At 44.2% G+C, this 19,032-nt stretch overlaps 1 protein-coding gene across 2 annotated transcripts in view; it reads right to left on the reverse strand.

Annotated features, from left to right (window-relative positions):
* LOC121874688 (putative ferric-chelate reductase 1 homolog) overlaps positions 1 to 19,032 on the reverse strand; it is an 82,784-nt gene that overhangs the window by 13,602 nt on the left and 50,150 nt on the right. For both annotated transcript variants that reach the window (XM_042378933.1, XM_042378932.1), the window contains exon 3: positions 18,089 to 18,180. In XM_042378933.1, the coding sequence (XP_042234867.1) occupies positions 18,089 to 18,180 (92 nt within the window). The remainder of the gene's footprint in view (positions 1 to 18,088; positions 18,181 to 19,032) is intronic.

Here is a 19,032-nt window from a genome sequence, read left to right on the forward strand (position 1 = left end):
TAATTCCATGTTTAAAAATTACACCCCCCAAAAAAAAAACTTTCGGTTTTCGGTGCTTTTCGGTTTTAGGATAAAGGGTTGTCAACCTGTATATGTTTGTGGAATTCTAAATATATTATTAGCAACACAAACAATAGCATTCATTAAAAATATACGGTTCATAGAAAACCAGGTATTCATGAATTTCAAGGAGTAGCTAGCCTAATTTCTATCACTCTTCTTGCTGAACATAGTTTTACGTGATGGAACAGATAAACATGATTTTAAAGAATGAAAATAAAGATAATCCAAATGAATAAACAAATAAATAAAATATTGTAATATGTGGAGGCCCCTGGGCAGCTGCCCACTTTGCCCACTCCTGAATCCGGCCCTGGACGTGACCGACCGCCCAAGCAGCTAACGAGCCGATCAGTGCCGAAGAGGATAAAAGTAAAATTCCAGTAAATAAAAGTTATATCCTTGAGGTGACTCAATTGACTGTATTGTAACAATACATAATTTTCAAAATATTCTAATTATGATAGTTAGCACATTTGATATGCAATACTACATATGAAAATGAGTCCAATGTTATTTTTTTTACTTTTTTTTTTACTTTTATCCTCTTCGCCACTGATCGGCTTGTTAGCCGCTTGGGCGATCGGTCACGTCTCTTTTCATTTATCTTCTTCACCAAAAGATCGGCTCGCCAGCCGCCCGGGCGATCGGTCATGTCTGTCACGCACTGTTGGCAAATACTGGGCATGCACCGGCTCCTGAATGTACCTGAACCCGCTCCAATGTTGGTCAAGTCTTGTCTTGAAAGAGCTCACACTCGGTGCCGTCACAACACTCTCTGGTAGATTGTTCCAAGAGTTCACAACCCTCACTCCGAAAAAGATTGCCCTCACGGTTTTCTGGACTTGCGGCTTCTTCAATCTTGAGCTGTGACCCCTTGTGGGGCGAGCGTCCTCCAACTCCAAGTAAGGACACTCAACTGAGTAGTGCCCCCTGAGATGCTTATACACCTCAACTAGGTCCCCCCTTGCCCGTCTGTAGTATAAGCTAGGCAAGTTCAGGCGCTCCAATCTCTCAGGGTAGCTGACAAGACTGCAGACACTGACATTTTACATTCAAATCCCAAAGTATAACTTAAAGTAGGCTCACTGTATTCACTCCAAGATATGTATGAAAATCAATATGGAGGTGAAACTCAATTCTCTATACTGTATAAAGAAATGGGAAGTAAGACTCAAATAATATCCTACAATAAAGGGACAAGACATAGCCTCAAATTCAGTGAATACAACCTATACCCTATAGTGTCTTAATTTCCAGCAATACAGGTACATTGGCAGTTGTGTAGTTTTGAAGCTGTACTACAAGTTTTTTTAAACGTTGATCATTAATGAACTAGGGAGCACAATATAAGATGTGAAAAATTGGGTATCACTGCCAACTTTGTTACAAGCTTGTAAATACAGTACCTGTTATCGCCGCTGGCTTCAACTACAGTGCTGGCGTTGCCTTTCCCGAACAGACATTAAATCAATCAGCCTGCGACAACGTGCGCCCTACCCCCTGCGACCTGCACAAACATGATGCCCTGATTCTGCCGAGTGTATGGTTTAGAGCAGGGGTTCTCAACCAGGGGGGAATTTCTCCCCTCAGATTTTCAGGAAACTGATACTAATATGGAAAAAATAAAGGATTTTCAGTATTATATGCATATTATTTGGAATGCACTTTTTGAGGCAGACAATCTTGGAAAGGAGGGGGGAATGACATTCTGACATATGGTGAAAGGGGTGCATGGGGCAAACAAGGTTGAGAACCACTGGTTTAGAGGGTGGCGTGGCCGCCTGGCCTCCATGATGCAGATCACCCTCTCGAGTGATGTGAGGACCAGTCCTCTGTGGTAAACACCGACTCCCAATCCTGGCCGAGTTTTTGTGCTGGAACAATTTACACAGTACTATTGTCCCTTGGAACACCATACTGTACTGTTTCGCATTGACCCGCACTTGAAAGTACAGCCAAAGTGATGACATACCCCTCAGTACTGAAATATTGTGGACTAATTATACCTGCTAGTTTCTGCCTTATCTGGAGAAATAAGACAATGCGGAATGAAGTGTAACTAAGATTAATAGAGTTATGAACTTTATATCATGTCACTATGATTAATAATCAATTGCAATCAAGATGAAATCGTCTGACTAACTAATTATGTATCAGATAGATCACGCCTTCTCCTCTGCAGGTTTTGACCACATCAATAAATATTGAATGCGACAAAAGGCGAGTTTCAATCATTCCCTTCGACTTGCCCGTCACCTGAACGTCCTTAACCAAGGCGTTTACAATGCCTTTATATTTATTTTATCACTACTAAAGTAATAGCCTGTTAAAAAACCTACAATAAAGTGCATTGGTTAACTGTCTGCAATACTGTACTTTTGTTCAAATTAAATGGTGTAAAACTGAAGCTACTGTAGTGGACGTCTCCCCTACAAACTGCGTAGCTGCACACCACCTGCTACCGTCTTCCCTAGCAACCAAGCGTATCCGCATTCCAATGCCCGCCGTATCCTAGCAACCGAGCCAAAAGGCCGGCGACTTCTCGGGTTTTCCCAACATGACTCATAGCGGCTGCTGGGTATATAAGCTCTGTCTCTCCCTTGAGATTCTCACTTGAGAACTGAACCTCGGCGAGGTAGGTTCTCTCTGCTCCCGAGGTACCACGTGACCATGTTCACCTGCAACCAGGCGAAGGTCGTTAGACTGTATCCAGTCAAGCGCCCTTCGCGCAAGCAACTCAACCTCCTTGTCCTGAGGAAGTTTTTTGACTCCTCGGGAATCACGGGGGTGACAGGGGTCGTCCGCAGTGACAGCGGTGACCTTATCATCACCTTCGCGGAATGGGGAGAGGCCCAGCAATTAGAAAACATAAGACAAATCAATGGAATCCAGATCCAAGTTGAAGCCTGCCTACAGGACAACTTGGTTTTGGGAGTCATCTCCCACACAGAAATCGAACATCTGGAAAAAGAAGAACTGGCCGAGCTGATCGGAGACCAGCTCTCAATAGTTCGGAAGCTGACCAGTACAGCTGCCCTGGTTGGCTTCCCAAAGAAACTTCCTAGCTCCGTTTTGCTGGGATGGGAGAAGATCCCAGTAAAACCGTACCAGCGAAGACCTACTCGTTGCTACAAATGCCAGAAGTACGGCCATCTGGCGCGGAAGTGTCGTGCTCGGGAGGTGTGTTCAAGCTGCGGGACACCCGGGCACCAGGACACCAACTGCTTGGCGGCCGCCAAGAAGTGCGCAGCTTGTGGTGGCCCTCACTCCTCTTCCGACCGGGAGTGTTCCAAGTGGAGGGAGGAGTGCAGGGTGGCCAAGCTGCGGTCTAAGGAAAAACTGAGCTACAAGGATGCCCTCCTTGTAGTGAAAAATCAAGAAAAGACCAAGCAAGACCAGAACAAGATGACAACAATTAAACCCGATTTCATTACACTATCTTTAACGTCGTTTATAGAAGTGTATGAGAATATTCCAGAAGAAGACCAGGAAGAAGAATGGAAACTGAAAAGCAAAAGAAGAAACAAGAAAAGGAAGAAGTCCAACCAATCAGCTTCGGCCGAAATAGCCTAACGGCGAAGTGGCCAGCAATCCCCAATACTATCCTTGAGATTCAGTCTGACCAATCTTCTTGAACAAGCAACACCTCCTCCTCCGCCGCTGCCTGGCTCCCTCGCATCTCCTCGCCTGCCTGGCGGTCCTCGCTCCCGCCAGCGAGCATGGCGACCCACCAGCTGTCCTTCTGAGCTTCCTCACCAACCAACTCTCATTCTGCCCATTTTCCTGAACAAGCAACACCTCCTCCAGCAAGCTCCTAGCTGTTACATTTATTCAACCAGGAGGCCAGCAACAGGCAACATCTTCTCTAACGAAGCTCCTGCACATCTACCTCCTTCAACACGCTACTCACCGAACGTCTTCTACTGAGCAGCTCCCCACCACACGGCATCTCCAGCACCAGACTGTCTTCATATAACTTATATATTATACAAGAAAACCACATTAGAGTTTCCTTCCATCCTGAGTGCTAGACAACATTAATATCTCGATACCCCTACAATGGTGACTCCCGGAGATTAGCACTCACACAGGATGGAGGAGACACTGATCACGCTCCCAGTCTTCAAGCAGACACCGGCTCCTCTTCCTGCCTCACGCACCACATTCTGACGACCCCAGCACACCCGTCCTGCCTCAGACGCCGACCCCGGCCCAGCAGTACCTGCCGTGAGGGAAGCACACAACATCCATCGCCTCCACACCCCCTCTTTTCTCCCTCAGGTACTCCCTGCTAATGTCCTGCACCCTGCTGCTGTCGTGGACCCAGCTGCTGTCACGAGCCCTAATCCGCTTCTGCTGACGCAGCCCCTGCTCCTGACCCAGGCCCACACACACCCCAGCAGGCGCATCTGACGACCCTGTACCTGTCGTGAGGGAAGCACACCATTCATCGCCTCCACACACCCTTTTTCTCCCTTCTCCCACAGATAGTGTGTATCTAGACAGTTGTATTTCAGCGATCGGCTCATCACGCCATCGCCGTTGTCTCACATGAGGCATGCACCGCCCGGTCTGCCTCACATGTGCTAAGCAACTCTACAACAACAAGTCTCCTACACCGCCTGGAGGGAAGGGGGAGTATTGTAGTGGACGTCTCCCCTACAAACTGCGTAGCTGCACACCACCTGCTACCGTCTTCCCTAGCAACCAAGCGTATCCGCATTCCAATGCCCGCCGTATCCTAGCAACCGAGCCAAAAGGCCGGCGACTTCTCGGGTTTTCCCAACATGACTCATAGAGGCTGCTGGGTATATAAGCTCTGTCTCTCCATTGAGATTCAGTCTGACCAATCTTCTTGAACAAGCAACACCTCCTCCTCCGCCGCTGCCTGGCTCCCTCGCATCTCCTCGCCTGCCTGGCGGTCCTCGCTCCCGCCAGCGAGCATGGCGACCCACCAGCTGTCCTTCTGAGCTTCCTCACCAACCAACTCTCATTCTGCCCATTTTCCTGAACAAGCAACACCTCCTCCAGCAAGCTCCTAGCTGTTACATTTATTCAACCAGGAGGCCAGCAACAGGCAACATCTTCTCTAACGAAGCTCCTGCACATCTACCTCCTTCAACACGCTACTCACCGAACGTCTTCTACTGAGCAGCTCCCCACCACACGACATCTCCAGCACCAGACTGTCTTCATATAACTTATATATTATACAAGAAAACCACATCAGAGTTTCTTTCCATCCTGAGTGCTAGACAACATTAATATCTCGATACCCCTACACTACCATCGCCGCTGTTACTGAACAACCAAAAGAAGTATATTGCCCTAGGTTAAGAACTGCTGATTTAATCAGTTAAGAGTAAAATTGTCTATACACCTTGAGTAGAACCACGTTGGAAACACCACTTCTTGTCCAATCAGCGAAGTTCAGCAACGCTGGGCTTGGTTAGTACTTTGATAGCCATAAGAACACCAGATGCTGCTGGCATAAGGACTCTACCTGAAACAAGCCTCTCATATGGCTACGTCTGCTGTCCTTAGTCAAAATGACTGAATATACAATATATTATTATTATAGTACCCTTGTGTTCCACCAACTAACGAACACCGTAATTGTTTTACAGTTCAGAAGCGATGACACAGCCTCACCCCAAGATGTTATTGGGGAGATGTCAGATGTGTCTGCAACATGTGACATAATTACTGTAATAATATTTGACTTCAAATTAAGTACTGCCCAGCACCTTTATGGGGCCCAAAGGAACCTTAGTTTTCGCTTGTATTCAGAATCAAACATCTGCAATCACAGTGATAAGCACGCACAATGCCCTGTACTCTACTGCAATATAAAATTTCAACTCCAGGCGTGAATCCAACGGATTAAAATTTAACTGAATTATGCATCCTATGTATATGATTTAGCATATGCCGTAGTAAGAAAACACAGTATTTACCAATTAAACTTTCTAAAATACAGGTAGATGATCTCCCACCAATCAAATTCTAGAATAGGTATGCTAGGCCACACACTTACAACACAGCTAAAGCTGCCTCCCGAAAGCTGGGGCTGTTGCAGATGCCATAGCTATTTCACTTCTGAGCAGTTGACTTCAGGTTTATAAGGGATTCATTTGTCCTAACTTGGAGTGCTGTTCTCTTATCTGGGTGGCTCTTATTCTGTCCAACTGTTAGATAGGGTAGAATCAAAGACATTTCACTTTATTAAGTCTCCTCCTTTAGTTAACAATCTTTCTTCTCTTTCTCTTTGCTGCAATGTTGCTTCAATCTCTCTCTCTCCTTTACAGGCACTTTAATGGGCAATGTTTGGTGGATTTGGCATTCTGCGTAACGCCAGCAAGGAAATGGACTCCTAACACTCATCTTGCCCGTGGTGCCCACTGTTTATGTGTGGATGTCAGTCACACTATAATAACCCATTATAGTAGTTCCTTTTTTTCCTCACACAGCAAAATTGTGGAATGCATTGCCATCTTGTGTTTCTATCCTCTTACAATCTGTCTCACTTAAAACAGCTGGATTTCTGGCATTTTTGCGGTGTAGATTAACATACCGGTACCATTTTTCTCATCTAATTTTTACTTCTGCATTGAAAACAGTTGTCATGTTTCCAATATTTTTAAGTCCGTAGACATAATGACAAAAACCGACACAAAGATATTCGGACGACATAAAACACATCTCAGTATAAAGTCTCATCGTTTCATGTTGAGAAATATAAATATATTCAACCATATAAACGCCATTCAGGCATTCTGCAGCTCATGGCTTACCCCATCCGGCCATCCCTTCGACGGAATGCCAGTTCACCGATGATGCGTTGTTACATCTGCCAGGTGCTCCAAGGTCACATCAGCTATTACACAAGAGAACGTTATGTTCCATTTGGTCGGGATTCGAACCTCTGGTCATGCGTTTGACAGACGAACACTCTTATTAATAGATTTAGGAAGAATGGTCTATATATCTACCAGTGGATCGATCAATAGAATGATAAATAAATATACAGTACAGTATAGAAACCAGATTGCCCCATCATTATCACGGTGCCCAACACATCATCGTCGTCGCTGCCACACTGCGCAGGAAGATTACTAAACCACCTCCCCTGACAAGCATGAGTCACATAAAATGTCACTGAATGTCAACCTCATAACACCGCAGCCCCCCCCCCCCTCCCAAGCAGTGAAGTGGGCGCAGTACAACACTGAACCTTGGTTGAGGTGAGACTGACACACCATGAGTCACAACATACTAGGAAGAATGTGACACATGAGTCATAACTTTTTGGACGCAGCATGAGACACAACAATACTTCGAACTACACAGAGGAAGGAACCAATAATATGGCGTTTACTCCATAACATGAGAGCAGGAGACCCATAACATTGAGATGGAATTCATAGGACTAGTGTGTGTGTGTGTGTGTGTGTGTGTGTGTAAGCGTTTGCTTACATTCATAAATTTTTCCTGTCGAGTTTTATGAATTAAAAATACTGCAATAATTAACCAAACCAACATGCATTGTGATGGTGATCGTGGCACTCACTGGTCCCAACAGCTGTGACAATTCTGGGGCTGATGCCATCTTTTTCCTCAAATTATCTTGCCTATGGCGTCTCTGGGTTGTGGTGACAGACCGGAGATTGAAGCACTACCGGTATATCTGCCGATCTGGTTCACTGCGTCACTGCCCTCGTCCTCTTCGGAAAATCTTAAGCTCAAAGCAGACCTTTTCATGACTCGTCTGCGATAATCCTCGAACTGTATTAATGGGAGTCTTTCTACAGTGAATTTTTGGTGACTGGGGATGACACAATATTCATCTACATGTGCTTCTTCAATGTCCGCAAGGCTTCAGTGATATAGTCACCATATCGCTTGATGAAGGCTCTGGTGAAATTTCACTAGAGTCCGATATTCTAGGGACTTACCCTCCCTGTTTCGCCCAGTATCAATCCATAATGTGGTTATCGTGAAACTTGTATTACTTCAAGTATACCTACACTGACACATTCCACAATCAACAATATATTTAGAGCGGATATCTTTAACTCTTGTTATTTCTTTCCAGACTGAAGGTCAACACGTCTACCCACGAACTACTTACTTTCACCTCCGTTAAACGAGCTGAATTACAGTACTTTCACCCACCACCAAGTCTAGTGAGTCCTCCCGCGCGCCTCAACGCTTCCTAAAACAATAAATATTGACAATTGCAGTTTGACATTCTGCTCTGTTTTATAGTGCAAATTTCTTAGCGATTGTGTTTTAAATTAAATAGGACGATTACACAACATGCATCACTTGCACCTTCGAGGCTGTTATGTGTAGTGTGATAAGAGGGATTCCCGTCCTTATCTCACACAGAGCATTTAGCCTTTGCTGGGGAAGACCTTGTTTAATCTCTTATTGTGCAGGAGTACAATGGTACAATTGGTACATTCATCACAGCAACACACACCTTCACACACTACACGGCCGTGGCGGCACGCTCACCGCTCTGCTTCACTGTACACCTGCAATTAAGTGAATCAAGTGGACCTCCGCTTGCTTCTTCCGCTTCAAGGAAAATTGAATAGGTTATTTGTGGTATAATGAAGATAGTCTAAACATAAATGCTATCTGGCAATTTGTTTATATGTCATTGTGGTTCAACTTAACGTTATTTGTTCACATACAGTAACGCATTAAACCAATATAACGCGTTTTTTCCCAACTGAGAAAAGATGCCCCGCCCCCTCCTCAAAAGTTACAACTGATTGACTGTTGCAAACCTGTCCGATTTTGTCCTGAAGTAATGATGTATTTCTAAAGGAGTATATTCATAATCGTTGGGATGACTGTTTCTGACGAGAAAGATACTTAGCACTGCTGAAAATTATAGGACAACTTGTTATTTTTACAAACTTATGATTATAAACTGACAGACAGACGAGATAACAGATAGACAAACATACGCAAATCCTGATTGCAGTATCCCCCTGGCCAGAGGCCAGTCCATGTAATAAAAATGAAAGGCAATATTTTCACCACCCGACTTCTTGAGCAAGGAGAGCTGCAAACACTTCCTGTGCAGCAAATTAATGCCAACTTTACAAACCAATGACAAAATAAACCAGTTAAATGACCTGTCTGAGATGAAGTCATATATTTCCGTTTGAAAGGTTCTAAAACCTGTATGAGTGTAGCCTTTTAAATTACCCACAAAACCAACGTACTAAAACCTCAAGGCCCAAGACTATGCCTGGCTGAGCATTTGTAATGGAGTGCCTTTGTTCTTGTTGGTGGGGAGGTGGAGGACAACACCTGAATGATTCCAAGATTGTTCCTGTTGGTGGAGGACAACAACCTGAATGATTCCAAGATTGTTCCTGTTGGTGGAGGACAACACCTGAATGATTCCAAGATTGTTCCTGTTGGTGGAGGACAACACCTGGATGATTCCAAGATTTTCCTACCTTTATAACTCTATGGTGTTAACACTTCAGGCAAACACGAACTAAACAGAACACATTATGAATTCACACAAAAGATTAAGAAATGAAAACCGTAGTTGCACCGTCATCAATCAAAAATAATACTAACGAGTGTAGTTGAAGACTAACATTATTTATGGTGTCAGTTTTATAACACATATGTGATACCAGATAAACAAACAGACTCCCGCGTACCTCAAGGACCTGTACATGGAGTAAGGCCCCCCCCCCCTGTTCATGATACTGGAGACTGTACAGTAAATTAACTTATCCGACTTTGGTCTTTCAAATGGGTTTGTCTCGACCGTCACAGGAGATAACATGAACCAATAGGACGTGAAATAATTAACACTATATATATATATATATATATATATATATATATATATATATATATATATATATATATATATATATATATATATATATATATATATATATATATGATTTTTGAAACTTGTTATAGAGCAACAGAAGCACTGTGTTGTAGTGATTACGATGACCACTGGCATAATCTTACTTTTCCATAGTGTAGTGTTTATTAATCCTTATTAATTCCATTGCCTGGCAAAAATTAAGCAAGGAAATTTACCTTGTACTGGACTAACAGTGACGGTGGGACGGACACACAAGACCAACACCACTGAGGCGTAGCCAGACACAAAGCAAGTACATATTTCTGGAAAGTATCTGTGGCTATCTTCCCCTGGTGTTACAATCATTATACGTTATTGTCTTAAATTTGTAGCATTCTTACGTAACACTTTGGCAGTAAAGTCACAATAAACTGGTTTTCACAGCGATACTTGTCGTTATTGAGGTTTTACGTCGTACATCAAGTGAGAGAAAGCAGAATTTGGCAGAATGGAGTAATGTCAGCAGCAGTAGAGACGGGAACTGTAAAATTAGTTACAATGGAGCAGTAATTCATACAACTTCTCCCTAGGCTGGGATAACGCTAGTCTACCACTGACAGTTACCAGTATCCAGCACTGTGCCGCCAAAAGACCCTCCCGGCAGTAGCTGCGAAGAAATATAACATGACTTAAATTAACGCTCTCACAGAGCTTAACATTTATATAGTCTCATTTCCAATGACGTGGCAACAAACAGCATAAGCTACATTTTAGTTTTCTCTTATTACATTACAACTTACAAAGTCCCTTTATAGTTATATTTATAATGTCCTTTGCGGGAGTTAAACACAAAATTTTTGCCTGTAATTGTACTTTTAACCACGTTCACTTTAACTTAAGACTTGCAGGAGATAGTTAAGAACACAGTTATCAGTAGAAAATGATAGAGGTCTCCTATAAGCACCCTATAAATTAAAATGTGAAAATAATCAGTTAACGCAATAATCTTCCCTCCGTCAACAAAATCACATGGTGCACTGTGACCCACTTGTCACTACTCGCCCCAGTGTGATATAAAAATTGTAAACAACGGGAACCGGCAGTAATACCAACAAAATTTTTGCCGACAGCTGTGAGGAAAGCGCCAGAGGCCAAGTTTACGACACGGCTTTACCACCATATTTACACTTTCTAGGAAAGACACCCGTGGTGATGTACTGTTACGGCGACAACACTGCAAGTCTATATTGGCTAGTGTTCGATCTAATAGCACACTAAGCGGGTTCTCAAGACAGTGTGGTGAAGCCAAATGGCAGAGAAGAAAAACAAGCAGCGTAATCCTCAGGGCCGGATTCAGGAGTGGGCAAAGTAGGCAGCTGCCCAGGGGCCTCCACAATCTGGGGGCCTCCACATATTACAATATTTTATTTATTTGTTTATTCATTTGGATTATTTTCATTTTCATTCTTTAAAATTCATGTTTATCTATCACGTGTGTGTGTGTGTGTGTGTGTTGGGAATTTGTACACTATCAATAAATATACAGTTAATTAAAAATTTATCAATGTTCTAATTTCCTCAATATAACTGCATATGGCTTCAAAATTCTCCAAAGAAGTGTTCAAATTTCAACATTTTCCCGGGGGGATTACAGCGCCCCCCAGAACTCCCAGATGTTTAGGCTCGCTTCACTCGCCACCCCACCCTCTTGGGTAGTTATAATGAGGGGGGCCTCCACAAAGAGGCTGCCCATGGGCCTCCACAGGTCTAAATCCGGCACTGGTAATCCTATATCAAACTGAAAAGCTTCCGGCCTACCAGGAAGCCTTTCCATGTAAACAGGTAGAGTTAAGTGCTCCTGTCAACATAGAGGCTCACACACAGATCCAGTTATTTCTAAAACTGCAAGAGAAGTTTGTATGTGTAGCAGCAGATGTAAGTTGCAGGAGTGTGAGTGTGTACGTTGCGCTATATAGTAAGGCTGGACCAGGGGAATGACCAGGGGAATTACCAGGAGAAACTTCCTTATATGACTTTGTATATTGTGGAGTGAGCAGGCGTCAGAGGCCGGCCGGGCTGATGAATCATACAATATATTAAGAGAAGCACTAAGCTAGCCAGCCTTAAAGTACAATGATACATATCTCTGTTTCACCAACACCAAAAAAGATAGTACAGGCGCTAGGCAAATGTTTCACCATCCTGGTTGTATACATTATACATCCAGGATGGTGAGCTTCAACACATCACCAGAAACACCACGAGGCCCCATAAATGAAAACACCGAAAGGCAACAAAGTAAGCCATCAATGTGTCACCTCCCACAACCTCACCAACAACCAGAACGCCCTCACGGTGCCACGAAATCCATCCTTTGCCGAGTTGAATAAAACAACAGGAACTTAGCTCCGGATATTTGTTCTGCTGCACGTTTGTTACCACCACCACCACCAGGTAGGTTTCGCCCATTGCCAGACCCAAGCTCCGTCTTACACCGTGCGGTACCATTTCCCAAGTCATCGGTGAAGCGTGAGCAACATTCACTCATACATTCTAATTAAAAACATCTATTATGATTTGATGAAAACATTGGGTTGATAATGATAGAAATGGGATTAATGTGTACAGGTGAGAGGGCGGGGAAGAATATGGAGAGGGCGGGGAAGAATATGGAGAGGGCGGGGAAGAATATGGAGAGGGCGGGGAAGAATAATGGTGAGGAGGAAAATAATATGACGAGGAAAGAATAATATATACATGTAGTAGGTGGGTGGGGGGCAGTGGGGAGTAAAATAGTACGTAAGGTGTAGGAGGGAGAGGTCTAAGGGAGGGACAGAGGAGAGGAAGTAAGAGAGAAGGGCGAGGGAGAAGTAAGAGGGAGGGGAGGGGTGGTGGGGGAAGAAGTGGTCATGGCCAGGTGCGGAAGCCAGTCAACTAAGTGCACTTTAAACGACTCTTACCATGATGAAACCTACCCCACTCACACTGTGTCGCTAAACTTGATATACATTATATACAAAAATAATAAATACAACAAATCACACGTCCTTCGATGCACTTCCGAAAGTCATCAACATACAAAATGGTTTCCTAAGTATGGTGGATAAAACAATTCTAAAACTCTAATGATAGCTCAATAATACAAACACCTTTTGGGGGGGGGTTTAGAAATATACGGTAATGACCTGGTTATACTTGTTACATAATAATACATGCTGTAGTTAATAGTAATATATGATGCAGATATACTGATGATGTTTTACCTTATTATGCTTCCTGTGCCCGTGTACCTGTGCCCGTGTACCTGTGCCCGTGTACCTGTGCCCGTGTACCTGTGCCCGTGTACCTGTGCCCGTGTACCTGTGCCCGTGTACCTGTGCCCGTGTACCTGCTCGTCTCACTAAATGATCTGGTCTACTCCTCCCTCTATATCCTTTCTCTCACTCTCTCATCATTCCTCTCCTTTTTCTCCTTTTATTATTTTCTTTTTTTCTTCCTCGCCTCTTATCTCTCCCCCCCACCCCACTTCATTTTTCACCAGTCTTTCCTTTCTTGTTTCCTCTTTTTTTCCTTCTTCCCTTTCCCCCTAACCTTCTACTGGTTCGTTTCCTCTTCTTTCCTTCATCACCATCATCATACGTCCCCCTACTTACCTCTTCATCAACCTCCACCAAAGTCCACCTCTATCAACCTTAACCGAGGGGCGAGAGAAGGTAGGAGGGAGGAGGGGTGTATGGGGAATGGTAGAAGGGAGGGAGGGAGGTAAGAGAGGGAGGAGGGGTGTATGGGGAATGGTAGAAGGGAGGGAGGGAGGTAAGGGAGGGAGGGAGAGGAGGAGGGGTGTATGGGGAAGGTAGGGAGGTAAGAGAGAGAAGCGGGTGTGAGGGAAGGTGAGGGCCGTCTACATCGCCTCCTCCAACACTTTCACTTTCCTCCCTTCTCGCCAGGTCCACCTCCTCACACCCCATTGTTTCCTAGTCTTGTTTGGCCACTTACTGCCTGGGAGGAGAGTCAGTGAGAGAGAGTGAGGAAGAATGAATCATAAAGCAAATGAGAGAGAGAGAGAGAGAGAGAGAGAGAGAGAGAGAGAGAGAGAGTTTAAAATTACCTAACACTAAAATCCAACACACAAGTCAGCCAACTGTGGAACAAATATAAATAACAATGAGAAATGAAAAAGGCAGCAACAGCTTACATCATCAGGTGTTAAGCACATATATTATGACACACACTTATACAGACAGACAGACACACACACTTACAGATAGACAAACAGACACACACACACATATATATATATATATATATATATATATATATATATATATATATATATATATATATATATATATATATATATATATATATATATATATATATATATATATATATATATATATATATATATATATATATATATACACACACACAACCTTGTGTTACAAAACCTGGCCGAGCATGACTTGCCGTACCTCTTAATTTTTGCTTTTGTGGTCCGAGGTCGCCCCACCACCTCATATAATATATACTTCCTCTACTACTCGTTGGATATATATATATATATATATATATATATATATATATATATATATATATATATATATATATATATATATATATTTCTCTCCACATCGCAAGGTCTCACTTGATGTGTCAATATATTTTCCTTCTGTACAACGTAGGGCCTTACTGCACATAAACGTACTTTTTGAATTCATCTTAAAATCTGCAAAGATTCATCCGATTACCTATAACTTTTGGACCGTATTTTCTCAGTATTCTTAGCCAGCAGGCCAGTGCTTACGGTTGGTGAGCACTGAGCACACGGTCACGCCCTGGTTGTAATAGCTAAGTCAACGTAGAGCACGAGTGGGGCCGTGTAGTGTCACGTTTACCTTACGGTGCACAAGGTCACGTTATTGCCTGACCAACAACCTGCGTGGGAGGCGGTGGACTGTAAGTGGTCGTATAACCTCCACCACCGGTAGTGTTCAACGCTGGTATTATACACCAGTAGTCATGCACACCACCAGTAATGACGAACACTGGTATTGTACATCACTGGTGATGTACAACACGAGTAAAATGTATCACTGGTTGCGTTCAACGCTGTAATATACACCAACAGAGTGCACAGTACTTAAAAAAATGAAAAGTACTGTGATACTGCGTATTGTACTGTACCTGTGTTAGTGTCCAACACTGGTAGTGTACACCACCAGTAAAGCATTTCACTGGTAGTAAACCACAGGTATACCATACCTTTACTGTCCATTACTGGTAGTTACACTACTGATTGCGTACAACTGTACATTATTGAGTATACAATAGTGAGCGTCCAACACTAGTAGTGTTTATTATCGGTAATGTATATCACTGTCAGTATACACACACCGGTGGTAATAAAAAACACTGGCAGTATACGCTCTTGACAGTATCCATCACTGGCAGTGTACACCGTAGGATCTTGTGGTCTTCTTATTGGTCACACAGTCGCTTCCAGATGGTTGTGATTGTGGTTGGTCTACTACCTGATGGCTGCCTCCCCTAACCTTCATGGTGGGTGTGGTGGGAGTATGAACTTTCCCCTCTTCCCCCCGGCCTAGGTGAATGGTGCGGGTTCACCACCATAAGCACCCTGCCGCGTCACAACCAGCGTTCGTGAAATAACCAGAGAATTGTTATCCCAGGCAGCTAGCTGTTAGGTCCCACAGTGCCTCGGTGATGTTCAGTGCCAGGAGAGATAATACAACCTTCCCCATTATGAATATGTCCTAAGCCATCGGTAAAACGGCTATCCCGGACCTGTGACCTTGGATACCTCTGATCTTTGACCTGATCACTACCCAAACCTACAGGCCTCTTCCTGTACCTCTAAAGGTTTTGTGTATTGAGTGTTCATAAAATGCCAAGAGTAGAACTGAAGTTATTGAGTGGTCACTGTTGTGTACAAAACTTGTATTATATAACATGTCTCATCTGGCTGCAAAATTTTGAAAGAGGTGCGTAACTTCTGATTTAGTTAACAAAATAATACCCAAATTAAACTAGACTTGCATTTTATTATGGCGACATTATGAGCACCTGTACGACACTTCATATCATTATTAGCACATGTAAGACACCTGGCATCATTATGAGCAGCTGTGGTTTTCCTGCAAAAGTTTTGTGTATGAAATCTTATTGAAATAGCCAAAGTAGAAGCGAAGAGACAGATTGGTCACAACATTCCCTCTCCTTTCCTGCCACCCTTGGGCCTCCCCGTAAACTCTCAGCCTTTCCCCACCGCCCCATCATCACCCTCCTCCAAGGTCGCTCACACCGCCCCCGCCCCATAAAGACAGTCCTCCACTATAGTGATTTTGATACACTGGCAGTATACGCTCTTGACAGTATCCATCACTGGCAGTGTACACAGTAGGGTCTTGTGGTCTTCTCACTGGACACACATCGTACTGATGTTGGCAGTTAACACACATTTTCTAACCAACCTTCCCTCACGATTTCTACACACCCTCTCTACACCACCACACCCATCATATCTACACCACTACACTCACACCCACCATCTCTACACCACTACACCCACACATCTCTACACCACTACACCCACACACACCCTCTCTACACCACCACACCCATCATATCTACACCACTACACCCACACCCACCATCTCTACACCACTACACCCACACACACCCTCTCTACACCACCATCTCTACACCACTACACCCACACATCTCTACACCACTACACCCACACACACCCTCTCTACACCACCACACCCATCATATCTACACCACTACACCCACACCCACCATCTCTACACCACTACACCACACACACCCTCTCTACACCACCACACCCATCATCTACACCACCACACCCACACACACCCCCTCTACACCACCACACCATCATATCTACCCACACCCACCATCTCTACACCACTACACCCACACACACCCTCTCTACACCACCACACCATCATATCCACACCACCACACCCACACCCACCACCACACACCTCACACCACACCATACCACCACACTCTACACACCACCACACCCACACACACCATCTACAACACCACACCACACCCACCACACACCACACACCCACACACACCATCTCTACAACACCACACCCACACACACCATCTCTCTACAACCACTACACCCACACCCACCATCTCTACAACACTAACACCCACACACACCATCTCTACAACACTACACTCACACCCACCATCTCTACAACACTAAACCCACACACACCATCTCTACAACACTACACTCACACCCACCATCTCTACAACACTACACCCACACACACCATCTCTACAACACTAAACCCACACACACCATCTCTACAACACTACACCCACACACACCATCTCTACAACACTAAACCCACACACACCATCTCTACAACACTAAACCCACACACACCATCTCTACAACACTAAACCCACACACACCATCTCTACACCACTAAACCCACACACACCATCTCTACAACACTAAACCCACACACACCATCTCTACAACACTAAACCCACAATCTCTACACCAACTCCCTCACACGTACCACACAACCTAAGAGAGTAATTTGTAATGTTTATATTATCTGTGCAGTGTTAGTGGTCTACCAATGCTCACACTGGTTACCACTGTTGTGACAAAACGATACAACAGAATCTTCAATACTTCCCGCTGGATGATCTCACCATATGATAATTTCTTTATGTCCCGCCAGGTATCACGGGACATTAGGTTTCTGGAATTTCCGTCCGTCCGCCCAGCTGATGACTAACACTTTGTAAAAGCTTCCCAGTACCATCCAAAGGACTTATACTAAAGGTCGTGTACACAGTGGACAGAACTCGAAATCTTTGTTGTAGCTTCGAAGTTATATCTGTGTCACCGCACCTAAACCATGAGTCACAGTCCATCTGGTACACGGTTCTAGATTTTAATTGTATAATAAGAGGATTTTTGTGCATTTGTTTTAGATGCCAGAGTCCTAAGATTTGAAGCTATGCCAAAGGTGTCTTGTGAAGTATTACGGAAACACCGCTCAGGACTAACACCAATGAAGGGAGCCACTACCAGCCGTCCACCTAAGTCAGTGGTACCTCAACACACTGGTAAAACCGAGTACTTACATAAAGACGACATCGCCGGAGAAGTCTGAGGGAGGTTCCCACTCGAGCATCACCCTGGCCTTGTTTCCAGGGCCACTATGAGTAACAGCATTCTGTAAAGAGACACATAGTTAGTTCCGTCACATTTTGTATACAACTGATATACTGAAAGATCTAATAAGAGTTATCACATGTTGAGAGTAGATGCAGAAAAGAGGGAAAGCTGAAGACAAGTATCGATAAAGAAAATCAGACTCGACACGAGAAAGCACAAGTCAAACCCAAAGTGGCATTCTTTAACACAGTCTGGCCTCCGTTATATCAACCACGCCGAGATTTGTATTAAGACCTTGGGGACACCAAGTGAGAACTACAGGGAGCCAACAGTGTACACCCGATCACCGGTGGGTGCCAGCAAAGTCTAGAAAACCTTGGGCGCAAGTACGGGTGGTGGGGTTGCGGGTCATGAGGTGCAGGTGGGGGGGTGGGGCTTGTGGGGGGGCCAGGGGGGGGGGGGGCGGCTTGTGGGGGGGGCTTGGAGAGAAGGTACAGATGAGGAGATGGTGTGGTGTTGGTGGGTTATGGGTGTAGAACGAAAAGCAATGCCAGAGAAGGAAAGTGGGAATAAGGACAACGAAGGTGAAGAGAGAAACACGTACAAGAAGAGTTAAAACAAGTGAGAGTGTGGCACTACAGGAAACTCTCTCACAACACCAACACATTGCAACGATACACCAACCACCATAGTGACACCCCCCTCCCTCTTCCCTACCAACATCGTCTCTCACTCACTTTTACACCATACCCACGTGCTACACACCTCCCACAACATACTAAATACCACATTGAAAGACAGAATACTCGATTACTCGTATATCAACACGGTGCTATTATCAATCCAGACAACCTTTAATTCTAGTCCAATTTGTGTGGAGGATATCCAGGGTAGAGGAGAACGTGGCCAA

The sequence above is a fragment of the Homarus americanus genome, unplaced genomic scaffold (genome assembly GCF_018991925.1).
Source record: "Homarus americanus isolate GMGI-L3 unplaced genomic scaffold, GMGI_Hamer_2.0 scaffold34360, whole genome shotgun sequence".
NCBI classification, from domain to species: domain Eukaryota; kingdom Metazoa; phylum Arthropoda; class Malacostraca; order Decapoda; family Nephropidae; genus Homarus; species Homarus americanus.